A 15008-nucleotide genomic window follows, 5' to 3' on the forward strand; every position below is an offset into this window, starting at 1 on the left:
TGGTCAGTCCGTTTAGATATATAATTTGGCTGTTTTAAGTAACTTTCGCTATCAATTCCAGTTTTGTTATTAAATATTTGGTATAAAAGTTTTAACTGCAATTTCTTTTGGTGTGACGAAAGTGATTCCCAATTCAGCTCATTTTTCATTTCACTGCAACTATAGTTCCTACCCAGATGAACCTGGCTGCTATGTTCTGAATTTTTTCAAGTTTATTGATCAGACATGTTTGAGTGGGGTCCCATAGCGTACAGGCATATTTCAAGATAGGCCTTATACATGTTAGGTGCGCCGTTCTTCTCAGTTCTCAAGCAACGTCAGTTATATGTTTAATCTGTTGCTTCATTCAATGAATTGAAGTTTAAACATACAAACCAAATGTCTGCATGTGTTCGTTTTACTTTGTATCGTAGCAAGAGGGATGCATTTTCGTTCCGTCTGCTTGTTTTCACGTTGCGCATGCAGAGGACGAAACTACAGTAGTTCTTCGTTCTGAAAAAGTCAACGGGACAGCCAAAAAAAATTTTATAAGCAGTAATTCGATATAAGCGACCACTCGAGAAAAGCTAAAGCAGTTGAGCTTTAGTTGCACCGCAACTGCAAGGAAGTCAAAACACAAAGTATTCAGTGAAGCAAAACTTTAGTTCGGTGCAAAAAAGGCAGTGAGCTTTCGCTGTTTCAGTTCTCACCGGATGCGAGCAACCCCTGCTCTAATTTTACCAAACATTGCACGAGGCCATGTTTGCTGCCCATGCATTCAACTTTATTTTGCAGCAGGCATAGGTACTTCCACATCAGCATCAAAGCTAGCACTTCACATGGCTCTTCATCCGCCGGCTCTGCGTCTTCGTCAGGGCCACCAACAGTGTCAATTAGTATTTCCACTTTCGTCGCTGGGGCGACCACGGGTGCAGCAGCACCACCCAAAGCGAATGTTTCGAAGTCGCTTTCTACCTCTTGGCCAGCAATTTTATGAACAGCCTCATACAGATCGTCAGGCTGGTCATCGTCAGGGTCACTGATGACAGCACAGGAAAAGTCGACGTGCAAAGCAGTTGGCGACTTTTGAAGGTGCGAGTTCTTTTCGTGAAAAGCACAGCACATGGATCGCACCAAGCAAATCAATGTTGTACCTCTTGCTGGCGTCATACGCTGTGAGCATGCGCTGCAAAAGAGCCTTGCGGCACAGCTTCCGGGTGGTCTCAATGATGCCCTGATCCATCGGTTGCAGTACCGCGGTTGTGCTCGCAGGCAAAAATTCCACAGTGATCGCATTGAGGTTGTCGATCTTCCCGTGGCTCGGACAATTGTCAATTACGGAAGGCACTTGCTGATTCTTTGCCTTAGACCGCCTAACCAGAAAGCACAAGTAGTCTTCAAAAATAGCAGCAGTCACGCATGCTCGCTTGTTACTTCTGGCACTGAGAATGTGTCTGTTAATAAACAAGCAATGTCTATTGCACCCTGTAAAGAGGCCACAACTCACAATTGAGAACAAAGTTCTAGTTAGTACATGAGGGAAATTGCACTAGACACAAATATGTGACACATGTTGAAGGCCACGCTAGCACAGTAAATATATAAAAGAATACGTACAATAGCAAAAGAACTTGAAGGGGACTGAAGAACATTCTTTGAGGCCTCAAAAACGTGTTCAAAGGAGTGTGGTAACTTACAGGAATACATTACTGAAATAATTTTTCGAGAAGACTTAGAAAGCATAGATACTTCAAGCACGGTATATAGCTTTATCAGTTGCCCTCAATGTCCCATATTCATAAAGGAGTGGGGGAGTGCCGGTGGCGATAAGCTGTTATGATAAGAAGGCTCGTCAAGGCGCCCACAGTATTTACGCTATGCAGCAGACGCAGCCACGCTCAACTGTAAGCACACGCCATGGTTCGAGCGCATGCTCCAACCAGACAGTGCCATGTGGTGCGAACCGGCTTTCTTCTGCACAGATAGCAGGTAAATCCAGATTGTGCACTATGTAGCACTCAATACGGAGCACGTCTAGCCAGAAGCAGGCGAGAGTAAGCTCGCACTGGTACGTGTCCTTTGTAGATGCTAACAGCCATACATTGCGCAGCAGGCGTAGCGTATTTATTGTCTGGTCTTAAGTTCCGTGTTGTTCAAGGCTAGTTGGGTGTTCCAGACTGACAGACATTAGCAAGGCCCGACAGCTACGACATCGATTAGCTGTGTAGCCAAAGTTTCATTCCTACACAGGCAGGCGCAGGGAAGCGTGAGCCAACCATCATCTGCTCGTGCTTCTAGACCGATTCCAGCTATTGGCTAATGGCAGCCGTGAATGGGAATCTGCTATGGGACGAAATATGGCAGCCACTGGAAACCCCAAAATGGATGAGGAGAGGGCTTCTGTTTGAAAAGAGAGTGCTCGAGGAAAAGATGACTTTACACTGCATTTGTGAGCCCCCACACACACCATGCACAAGTGCAAACTTTGGCCGAGATGTTCGCAGCAGCGTATGCCATCTGCGAAATCTGTTTTTTCACTGAGCTTGAGAGGTAGTTCAGGGCCCCTGTAAGCTGCAATAGAAATGAAGAGAAATTACGGTAAACCGTATCAGCCAATTGGTGGCAACTTTTGCGGTACCTTGGAAGTTCTGGCTGACCAGACTGATTATCCTGCAGACCCTGTGCTGAACCAAGCGGCCAAGGTGCTACGGCTGCTCTACGTGCAGGACCTGCGTGACCTGCAGACTCGCATAAACGAAGCCATTGTGGCCGTGCAGGCCATCACGGCAAACCCAAAGACCGACACCCGGCTGGGAAAAGTGGGGCGCTAGACGCATCCACCACCACCGCCATACTCCAGTGCCTGCTCGCTCTCTCAAATGGACGCATCTGTGTGTGTGCGTGCATGTGTATGAACTGTCTGCTGGTCCTGTTCAGTGTTGTGCATAAAGCTGCCTAGCAGATACGCTTCTCGAGTTTGTTGTCTTTTAGAACACAGCTGTTAAGTGGAACTTGACAGCCATTCTCATGAGGGCATGGCTGGTGTCCGGCCGTGTGCTGTCAGCCAGCAATGCAACCTGCATCCGAGTCCTGAATTTTTGCTTCGAAAGAGGGCTGATGTAATTATCCTGCATCCTGGCTGGTGCATCTGTAAGTATCAATTATTATACCTAGTGTACCTTACCAACAACAATGTCTGTGCAGTGTTTTTTCAGCCAGTAATCCATAATTTTTGCTGCTCACATCACGTTTTGCCAGCTCTACATTGGGGTTCAGCTGGTAGTTTGTACGGCTTCAGTGGTGAAAACTGATGCGTGCTCAGCAACACAGTCTACGTTTTAGCCCCAATACAAGTCTAACCAGGGCATTGGTGATGAACTGCTAAGAACAGCCAGAAAACAGGTCCCTTGTATCCGGAACACACTTATACAGCTTTGCTGTAGCTGTATTTAACTGTCATGTGCAATATAGAAATGTGTATAATAGACGAAGAAAGCTTCATGGTTTGGAACTCTACTGGGACTTCCTGAGAGGCAGGGCAGTGGCAGAAAACATTAAATTAATATAATCAATCAACCTACAGTGAACCCGGCTATGATAGAAGATGCAGCATAGCAATACTGTCACAGAGAATCTCATACAACCTTCAACATTCTTTTAAGCAGTCCGCTAGACGCCATCCTCCAGGTTACAGCACTCTTAAGATTCAAAGCATAATCTCGCTTACCTGTGTCTGCTCAAAGGTCATGGAACATATTTTTCCCATGCCATAAAGTTCCTAGTGCATGCTAAATTCTTTCACTCGTATCTCAATATGGTTTTCAGAAAGGACTTTCTTGGTCATTCAGTCATTCATTCAATCATGAACTGCAGATAATTTTCCCTGTGCTTTCCTTGGTGTTGTCATTGTTGTCTTCTTAGGATATATTATTCATAGACGCATGTGCAACATTGTGGCCGGTGGTTTGGATGTCCCATAGCCAATAAGCCAACGAGCTGATTCGCGCGACCACATTGATGGCACAGTTGCATATTAACAATGGTCTGAAACGTATGTATGCAACTTATTCTTGTAGACATACCAATTGTTGGCATGTTATTACACCTACGAGCTCTCAGAATTGGCAGGAGACCTTTTGCTTGCCCACCGAAAGCACAAATCACAGGTACGCTTATTTTGCATAGACCCAATCACATTTTGTTTTGAACTAGGGTCACTATTCAAGCTAGCTGGTATGGTGAGATTTTAAGGCAGGCAAAGCGCAAAAAACACGGACAGTGGAAAGAATGGATGAGAACATAGAGAGCACTATTTCCAACTGAATTTATTGTGCAAGGAAGCCTGTATATAAGCATCCACCATTCACAGCCATAGCACATGTGTCAGAAAACATTCCGTATCTAGATAGCTAACACCATTGCCCATCAAGGCAACGCTCGAACCGCACACGGGTAAACAAATTAATTAAATTATGCAGTTTTTCATGCCAAAACCACATTCTCATTATGAGGCATGCTGTATTGGGGGACTCCGGAAATTTGGACCACCATCAAAGTACGGCCGCCATGGCCAGGATTCGATCCCTCCACCTCATGCTTAGCAGCCCAACGCCATAGCCACTAAGCAACCACGGTGGGTTGAATAAACAAGACGCCCTCATAGAAAACAATGCCGTGACAATAATATAAAACAAAACAAAAGAACATTGTAGCTAAAAAAAAGATAACTGAAAGGATAAAATGGCAATGCAAAAATTACGTAAAAGGAAAATAGCACCATGAAACACTCAAAGCACTTCCCTGGCAAATAAAAAGTCAAAACAGATGATAAATATGGTCTAAAACACCGAGGCACCAAAAACGCATGTGTAAAAACTCTAGGAAGAGGAAAGAAATACAGGAGACAAAGAGAATAATCAGAAAAGCTGGTGCACTGCATCACTTAATCGAGCTCTTTCCTTGAGAGTGACACACTTGGCAACCAGCTTGGCACTAGTTTCGTCAACGTAACTAGCGCCATGCTGTTCAATACACGACGCTTCAAAGATTTCTTGCGTGGTCCGATCCCTGCAGCTCCTGATCCTAGCAGTTTGGTATAGAAAAGGTGAACTCGCATATGGCACACAGTGCAAAGGCATATTGCTGCCCAACTTTAACTTCAAGTTGTTAGCATATTCTTGCAGGCGATTATTGATACATCGGCGTGTTTGACCGATGCAAACACGTTCACAAGAAAGTGGCACTTTATAGACGACGCATTGGCAGGACACTATGTGGGTATGTTTTTTATACCAGTGTGCGTCTTGGACGTCGCCTCGATGGGTAATGGTGTTAGTCGGCTGTCTAGAGAGAGAGAGAGACAACTTTATTGAGCCGAGCTTGACATCTTAGACGCCGCCGTTGGAAGTGGTTCCCTCTTCACGGGACCCATATGCTTCCCTAGCTGCCTGGCCCCTGGAGATCAGGACGAGCTGGTCTTCCAGGGCGGTGCTGGTTAGCAAGGTCTCCCATCGCTCGGTAAGGGTGGATGAGGGATGGGGTAGGGTAGTGGGGCAGGTAAGAGGTGGGGGGATTGCCTTGATGAAATCGCATACTCCAATGACATGTTGGAGCATGCCTAACTGAGTTTTGCAGAAGTTACAATCGTCCTCGTACCTTTCCGGGTACATGTTGTTTTGAAGGTAAGGGTGCGGGAAGGATCCTGCCTGTACCTGCCTGTAGATCGCTTGCTGTTCTGTGCTAAGCGATTTGTGAGGATCAGGGTAACGGCACCTCTCCGTCTTATAATGTTTTGTAATATCTCTATAACTAATTATGGACTGTGGCTCACCTTCCTCTACCCGGTGTTCCATCTCTCGGGCGAACTGGTGGGCAAGTTCGTTGCTCTCCAGCCCGGAGTGAGCTGGTGCCCATATTAACTCAACTTTCCTTTCAGGTACGTCGCATTTACTTTTGAGAATATCTAGTGCTGCAAGAGACACCCACCCCTTTCTGTAGTTGTTTTACGCCTTTTGCGAGTCGGTGACAATTCTTCCCACCTTGGGCTGCACGAGTGCTAGCGCTATCGTGGCCTCTTCTGCCACCTCCGAAAAAGACGTCTTGATGGAGGCGCGGGTTACGAGCACATCCTGCTTCGTAACTGCCAGCGTGGCTTTCGATGAAAACTTTAGTACCGAAGCGTCTGTGAAGAAAGTGACCCCCTCTTCCTCTTCTACTATTTGACCCAAAGTCTCCGTCAAGGCCGCTATACGAGCCCCTCTGCGGCCGTCGTTACGACCCGATCTCATGTTTCTAGGCAGTGGCTTACTGTGGATTTTATGCGCCGACAACCTGGGTAATGGTCCTGTTTCCGTCCGCTCTGCCCCTTGCCAGCCTAACTCGGCAAGAACGCGACGTCCCGCCGACGTCTGATTGAGTCGAACTCTTTGATTAGACAGATGAGCTTCTATTAACTCTTCGACGACGTTGTGTTTGGCCATGCCGAGAAGCTTGTCGGTCGAAGAATGCTTCGGAATGCCCAGCGCCATCTTGGTTGCCTTGCGTATAATAGAGAGTTTTAGACTAGGGCACGCAAGCGGCTTGCGTACGCAAGAAATAGGGGCGACGGCACTGCGCATGCGCAGACCCTGACGTAGGGGTCTGCGCATGCGCAGTACCGTGACGTCGGGGTCTGCGCATGCGCAGTACCGTAGCCCCTAGTTGTTGCGTACCCAAGCCGCTTGCGTGCGCTAATCTAAAACTCTCTAATGACGTTCAACTGGTCCCTGTCTTTCTTCAGTGACTTGAGGTACGGCGCCGCGTAAACGATGCGCGACGTCACGAAGGCCTGGACGAGCGTCAGTGCATCGTCCTCCTTTAATCCCCTTTGTCTGTTTGTGACTCTTCTGATCATGTTCGAAATTTGTTCCGTTGAAACCTTGATTTTGTCGATCGACGCCCCCGCCTTGCCATTGCTTTGGAAGATGACACCCAGGATACGTGCATAACTGCAAGTCGGCCTAGTTGGAACATATTCATCTTGTGCACAAAAAGTTTTAACAGGATACGTACTTGTGTGGTTGGTGTTATGGTCGTCCCGTCGATGCTGATGCATACATTCTCTTTTCTTTCTTCTTGGCTTGATGACGAGTAACTCCGACTTCTGTATCTAGATATGGAATGTTTTCTGACACATGTGCTGTGGCTATGAATGGTGAATGTTTATATACACCTCGTGCACCGCCTATAGAGGCGCCACTGAAAGCCACCTAGCGGACACTTCCAACAGTACACGCGGGAGCAGTAGCAGACGACAACCCTTTGCAGCAAGGATGGCTGAAGTTCGCGGCTGTGATTTCTCCTTTGTTCGGGTGCCAGGCTGCTTCTTCTGCAGTGACAGCTGTTGGGAAAATGCTGACCTCTGTGCGAACGGGTATGAACACGATGCTACCGGTGTTTGGGACAACATGGGGTCCTCATACGTGCAAGGTGTGTCCCACAGACAAACGTCATGAACCCCATTTACATGACGTGGAGCTCATGTTCACTAGCCGATAAATTTTGTTGAGTGATGCGATCTCTCGATGGTTTTTTTTATTCTACCCTTGCCGCAATGCTGCTTCTGCACCTGAATAATAAGCACCCGTCGTTAGTGCAGACTTATATCAAACAAATCCGCACGGTGCAATCTCTGCATATGCCGTTGTGATTTTTCTGCCGATGAATACATGTGACATCGCCGAGTAAGTGCAGTCGAAGTCGCCTCAAGAAGAGTAATTGTCAATTTACTGATAGAAACGTGTACACTAGCCAACGAAGTCACCAAACACACGGGTTAATAAAAGTGCGTGTTAGTGCTGTACCGCCGATGCAATTCTGCCGCATACGCCGATGAACTACCGTTCCCACTGCAGTTTGTGCAATGTTAAATTCCCCAAGGGAGCTGCTTGAAAACGTACAAAGCTAAAGACTGACTAACTTTTCAGTACTTCTTTCTTTATATTACTAGAAAGAGGTGCCACATGATATATTTAAAGGCAGAGTAGCGCCAGTCGAAGTAGATGAGCGCTGGCGGCAAGGCCCGGTTTAGTCGTCTGCAGCGTAACTATAAGAAAGAATTCAGCCGAGTACAAAACTCACATGCAAGAAGGGACTACTTTGTGAAACAAATCACTCATCGTGTTAAGTTTGCTCAGGCAGCATCGAGGTGTGATGACTTCCCAAACGGGACACGAACTTTTCAGCAAGAAATGGAACAAAAATACCCTATGCAGCAGCTATTAGCAATTCTCGCCCTGACCTACCTATTTTCTAAACACATTTCCAAAAACTCAAACAATATCTAAGATGCCCTTGGGTGAAAAGAATAAAGCTGTTAAAGAAGCACTTCCTTGGTACATTCCGATAAGAGACAGCGTGATTTATACCCATTACAAACAAGGCAGGGTGAAAACTTCGCAGCTCAAAAGAATCGACAAGAGTTATGCATGGAGCAACTAGCAACAGTTAAACATGCGCAAAGCCACGCATAAAATAGATGTAAAAACATGAAGTGCGCAACAGCTGGTGCGAGGATTTATCGCGCCACATGAAACCAACAATTTCAGTTCTTGCAAACTTCAGTAGCTTTAACATACAACGCAATGCGCTCGTGCAGTCGTGCTGCCTAGCTAGCGCAACGCGGTAAAGAAGAGGAAAACAATATAAGTGGCAAACAGCATTCCGAACTTCAGCGAAATGCCTCTAAACCTCATGCTGCACTGCAGACGAACTTCGTTGCTCACGCGTCTAACTATGATCAAGTGGAAAAAAACACCGACGAGACAAAGGAAAGGATGAGAACAAGAAATTTCCCTTCGAAGCGACGAAGGGAAATTTTTGCTACCGTTGCGAATTTTTGCGAATTTTTGCTACCGTTGCTCCCGCTGATGAGGCTTTGCCGGGAATGATTAGAACCGTATCGCCGGCACGTTTTCACCGGTATTTGAGCCCTCCACCCTGCAACAATTCTTCTTCGACATTCCCTGAAGCTTTGGCCACCCCACACGTGCGAATGGTGTTGCCTATGTTGCTCTGAAAACGCGAATAAGACAGAGAAGCACGATCAACGGCACAACAAACTACGGCGTGCGCCAGGCTCCTCTCCCGCGTGTTCTGCGCAAGGCCGCCACCAGTGGCGCGTCCGTCGGCGTGCACGTAAAGCCCCTCAATCTCCCAAAGTAGCGCCATTCACTTCTCTCCTCCTCCGCTCGGCGCCGCCGGCAGTGGGCCTGCCGTAGCAGACGACGGCTAACACGCTACGGGAGGAAATCCGCGGAAAAGTTCGTTCGAGTCCTGCGGAGCAGTTTTTTCAATCTAGGTCTTGCTTTGTCAGTCGGTAACTGGCCTTAAGAATGTCGTGTCGGATTTGCGGAAGAAATAGAGAAAAGCACCATTATTCAAGGCGTATTTAAGGCGTAAAGCGCGCGCACGTTGAAAGTTCGTGTTGCTGAAACACGACACAAGCACGCGGTGTGCTCAGACACGCGAGTAATTACCAGAGTTTCAGGTTTTGACAGCGCGAAAGTATGTGCACGTGGTTTCGTAGGTTAATTTACGTACCTGCAGGATGCTTTTGTTCGGCCGGCGCGTGAGAGATTCCGACTGTCTGCGGTCAGCAATGCCTGGCAGCAGGGCCGTTTCTGTTCCGCGCCTTTTACAGATGTACGTAGCTCATGCACAGGTTGTGGTGGCCATGAGCAACGTTTTCACACATAGGCGGTATAGATAATTTTAACAACTTACCAGCATATGAAATCGTTATTTATTTATTACAGTGCAAATGGTTAGAATTTGATAGAAAAGAAAGAAGGAACTTGATGGGACAACTGGAAAGAGGTTCAGAAAATAATTATCCCCCTCCCTCATTGGCACCAGCAACACTTTTGTTGAAGTGCTAATTTTATCTCTGTATACTACGTGCGTCTGTATTCTTTTGCGTTGTAAGTTTTCACAAGGAAGCAGTGTTGCGTTAACTGGAACAGTCAAGGCACACAAGACAGAAGAAAAGTTGATTCTTGGGTTTTACATCCCAACACCACGATCTCATAAGGCACGCCATAATGGGGGCTCTGGATTAATTTTTTTTGCAGCTGGGGTTCTTTAACGCACCCCCAATGCACTGGACACGGGCCCGTTTTGACACGGGCGTCAAAAGAAGAGGTTGGAGGAGCCGTGTCACTTAACAAAGCCGCGCGTTCTTTGCCACTTGCTCGAAGTCAGCCCGCCCGATCTTGTGAATCCACACTTTTCTTCGTTTTGCGTTGCGCCCGGCGGATGGTAAAACAAAAAGCTTTTTGCCGTCACTGGGTCTGTTGTGGCAACCGTAGGCGCAGCAGCACGGCATCGCAATTAAGCACTCGGCCCTAACACATTGTATAAAACTACCGCGCTCCTTCAAACCGCCTGCCGTACTTCGTCGCGGAGGCCCAAAAATGGGGGTCGCAGGCCCAAGATTGGGAGTCGCAGCGCGCTGGAAAGAAAAGATATACAAAAGCGCGGCGCCTGCTCTGCGCCGGAAAGAAAAAAATATACAAAAGCGCGGGGCCCGCTTTCACGTGACACAGATTGGCCAATGGGGGAGCGGAGGAGGCTGGGGCGACAGGAGGAGTGGAGGAGGAAGCGCCTGGGTGAGCGGGGTGGCGGAAAGATCTAAGAATGGCGCTACTTTTGGAAAATTGAGGGGCTTTACGTGCACGGCGCGAATACGGGCTTTCTTGTACACGGTCGTCCACTTCCAATTTGAACACGGCTCCATGCGGCCGGCGCTCCGCAGAGCGCCAGCCGCCCGGAGCCGTGTTCAAATTGGAAGTGGACGACCGTGTACAATAAATTCAGTTGGAAGTAGCGCTCTGTATGCCCTCGTTCTTTTTCCACTGTATTTGTTTTTTGCTTTTTACATGCTTTAAAGGATTTCGTTTTCCCCACTGATATCAGTGGTGTACTTATGAATATTGAATTTAACGAAGGTATTTTCGATCACATTCAATTTTGTCACGAGATTCGACTATGTAACCTAAGGAAAAAGGACATCCAGCCATGATGTAATGTAACCATCACCTACACTTATCAATAATGAACATTTCAGATACAAAAAACCTCGATATATTGAATTAACTCAAATTGGCACATTGCTACGTTATATTGAAATTTGATTTTTTTATGCAAATGAGTACAGTCGCTAATTGGTTTTTCTTGCAAGGAAAGGAGTTGCAGAATTTTCCTAATTATGAGGCTATCGAAAAAAAGCACGTTTGAATGAAAAAACAATTCATTTTGATGAAATTTAGGAGTTGGTGACGAACGATACAATTTTATGCCACGTCAACAGTATCTTCGCGTCAGCGGCACGAATTAAGCGAAGCCAGCCACGCTTTCGCGGGCACTCCGCCCCCGTGACTGATGGCGTCGCCCGCACTAGACTACGCTATCCTGAAAAGCGCCGTCATCGGGGAGCAAATGGTTCACCTGCAGGGTGTCTACCAAGTTGACATTTCCAAATTTACCGAGTGACACAGAACTTTGTTTTATGTCAAGACGGGCTGACACCATGTCAACTGCTGCTGTCGCTCTCTAGTGAGCATGTAAAAAAATAATAAAAATGACTTAATCCATTTTGAACACTAAGGAGTAGTATTTATTTTATTCAAAAAGAAAACGGAAGAAAGGGGTGCACAGCGGATAAAATATTTACGAGAAAAAAGGTAAAACCCATTGCAATTCGAGTCGAACATTCTCACGTATACGACTAATACGACTAACACTGGTGTCACACAGGGCACTTTTGATAGCAGTCAAGCTTGATCCGGATCGAATGTCTCTGTCGTCATTAGCTCCTTTGCGCAAGCTGCGCGAGGAAGTTAGGTAATCGCAGTAGAGAGTTTTGATCCGAACCGGGCTTGATCGTGAGCAAAAGTGCGCCGTGTGACACCGGTATAAAAAAATGCATACAGAAGTAAACATTTTCAAGTATGAGCTAATTCTATCAACTCATCTAAGTAACCTCATTGGTATGAAGCCCGAACTTTGTCACAAGTGAGATTCTCTCTCTATTGCTGGTATGTTAACTGTCCTGACATACAACGCCTCAGTGTTGTGTTTCACTGCTTTAAAGAGGTTATTTTGGTTTGGATTAGGGACACCTGCATCTCGGCTTCAGCCAGCACTTTGTTTTTTGAGCTTAAGCTCCTTCAAAATGGCAGCAGCCCCTTTCCTTTCCCGTTCATTCCTTAATGCGTAGGTCCTTTCTGTTCTCATCCTCCTTCCACCGCTCGTTCGCCCCATGGACCATTTGAAGCATCTTCTTGGTCAGTTGTACAGTCAACGTCCGATTTAAATCCCAAGGTAAAGCGAAAACGCCCGAAAAAATCGGCCAGGTGAGAAAAAATGAATGCCTGTCTTTTGCTGGCCATTAAAGGCTCAAATCGCCACAGGCGCATCCGAAAAAGCCATGAAGGCCTGCCAGTACACCTATTAAGCATATCGGTGCTCGTACGTGCACGCGTGTATAATTAAGAAATACGTACTGTATACGTGACAATTCCCCTTTCCCACGCTGTTATGCTTCACCGCGATACTTTCGCGTATTCCTCACCACGTAACATTGCTGTACTGAGGCGACGCTGACTTTCAGGAACCAGCATTATGCAGCGCGCCGTGCTTTCTGACCTTCGAAGCGATTGATGAGGCGGAGTACTAAGGCGGAGTCAGCACCCAAACACGGCACAGAACGGCAAGAAGCTTAACAGTGAACATCGAAGCAGCTAGGCCTAGCATTGCCGCGGTGGTGGCTACGGCTGCCAGCGGATCTGTGTGCAATAGCGCCGGTTCGAGGCGGTGAGGTAATCAAAATAGCGGCGGTAGTGGCTGTGATTAATGCCGTTTCAGACCGGCGGTCACGGCAAAATGTCCGGAAAATCGGACTGCGAAAGGTTCCGATAAATTGACTCTATGGGGTATGTGGTGGTGACGTGAAGCCGTCCGAATTATCGGGCACCCGGAAAATCGTTCGTTGACTGTTCACTGGCAACTCCTCCAGCCGATGAGACGGCATCAGAGACGATTGGTTACGATTCCTCTATTAAGTTGCTCGCATTAGCATTACCACAGCTTTCGTATACCCTTTAAAAAAATTATAGGTAATATTCGCAGACAGAATCAGAATTCCCCGAGTTTTCCTTGAGTATTTCCAGACTATCCAAAACCACTAAGAATTCCCGGTTTTCACGGTTGGTAGACACCCTGCGTCTCCCTTTTGCTAACAAGTCAAAGAAACTCGATATTACGGAACTCCCAGTACTAAATGCGCGGCAAGACAGCTAACACGATGCCACGCCGCCTCGCCACGCCCACTCTTTGCACACGCGGCAGATTACCGTGCGCGGCTGCGTACGCGCTCGGCCACGGCCGAGACGCGCCAGAAATCGCAAAGCGCCAAGTTACCTTCCCCTCCGCCCTCGCTTGATCGCTTTACCACGAGCGAGCTCCCCGCCCTCTCTTTCTTTCCCTTTGCTCACGCGGGAAGGCGGCCCTCGTGAAGCCACCATCCTTTTTTGTCTCATTCTCGCCCACCTTCACTCGCACCTAAAGCACATAGCACACAGGCCGCGATAGGATCTTAATGGACTTGGACTTCATACGGAACATGACGCGACTCCACTTCGGCAGCTGCGCCGCGCGCGATTTGAGAGGCGAGTTTGCAAGCAGCCGCTTGTAATTCAATTATTTGATGATCTGCGTCCACCGAAGTTTCCATTTATTGTCTCGGTGTTCCTCTGAGGCAGAAGCGAAATCTCGTTATATTGAAATCGCATACAAACGCACTTTGTTATTTTGAGGTTCTAAATACATGGCGTTCTTGGACAAGAGGTTATGAAAAGTTAAATACTTCGTTATATCAATAATTTTGTTATATTGAAGTTTGTTATATCGAGGTTTAACTGTACCTGCTTGGTGCCACAAATGTGCACACAAAACTTCACTGTGCAGTATACCGTCATGTCTTCCATTGACTCTCTGCAAAGCACGGGTAGCAAATTCACATATATGCGAATTAACTTATGTAAAACTGGGTAAAAGCCCAAAAGCATCACGTACACATGAGCATGACGGCAATGGGTTGTAATCTGAACATACCACAAAACATACATGGAAGAACTGAAGGCCAGATTTTCTGAATGAGAGCTTTTCAACAGCGTTTTGGTTTTGAAGACGTCGGTAGCAGCACAGAAAACAGACTCAAATTAGGAAGACACAAGTGCCAACTATCAACTGTCTTTGTTATCACATTGTACAATGAATAAGTTCTAGAATGACATTCTCTTGACCCATAGTGTCAAAGAATGAAAGCATGATGAAAACGCAGACATCAAAAGAAATCTCAGTGCCCTTCCACTCTGTTAAGAAGGATGACCAGCAAAGTCGTGTACGTGGGCTCCTTAATAGTGAACTGCACCTCTGCCATGGGTCGGCCTGGTATTGCACTATCTTCGGGATCGGCCCACGTATGGGTATTGCTTAACGCCTGTTTCACCTTCACCGAGGTTCGGCCCGGCATCGCACTATCTTTGGGATCAGCGCATGTATAGGGAGTGCTTAATGCCTGCTTCGCTTCCATTGCGGGTCGGCCTGGTATTGCACTATCTTCGGGATTGGCCCACGTGTGGGTATTGCTTAATGCCTGTTTCACCTCTGCCGAGGGTTAAAATGAAATTAAATTATGGGGCTTTACGTGCCAAAACCACTTTCTGATTGAGGCACGCCGTCGTGGAGGACTCCGGAAATTTCGAAGACCTGGTGTTCTTTAACGTGCACCTAAATCTAAGCACTCGGGTGTTTTCGCATTTCGCCCCCATCGAATTACGGCTGCCGTGGCCCGGATTCGATCCCACGACCTCGTGCTCAACAGCCTAACACCATAGCCACTGAGCAACCATGGCGGGTAATCCACCGAGGGTCGGCCCGGCATCGCACTATCTTTGGGATTGGCGCGGCACGACCGCCGAAGCATATTG

The 15008-nt window shown here is 47.2% G+C and overlaps 1 protein-coding gene across 1 annotated transcript in view; it reads left to right on the plus strand.

The window, feature by feature from the left end:
- LOC135898313 (RNA transcription, translation and transport factor protein) overlaps positions 1–2944 on the plus strand; it is a 74591-nt gene extending 71647 nt beyond the window's left edge. The window contains exon 8 of the mRNA XM_065427196.1: positions 2656–2944. Coding sequence (XP_065283268.1) covers positions 2656–2810 — 155 coding nt within the window. The 3' untranslated portion in view covers positions 2811–2944. The remainder of the gene's footprint in view (positions 1–2655) is intronic.
- Positions 2945–15008: the final 12064 nt, after the last annotated feature.

This window comes from Dermacentor albipictus, chromosome 5, assembly GCF_038994185.2.
Source record: "Dermacentor albipictus isolate Rhodes 1998 colony chromosome 5, USDA_Dalb.pri_finalv2, whole genome shotgun sequence".
Taxonomy (NCBI): domain Eukaryota; kingdom Metazoa; phylum Arthropoda; class Arachnida; order Ixodida; family Ixodidae; genus Dermacentor; species Dermacentor albipictus.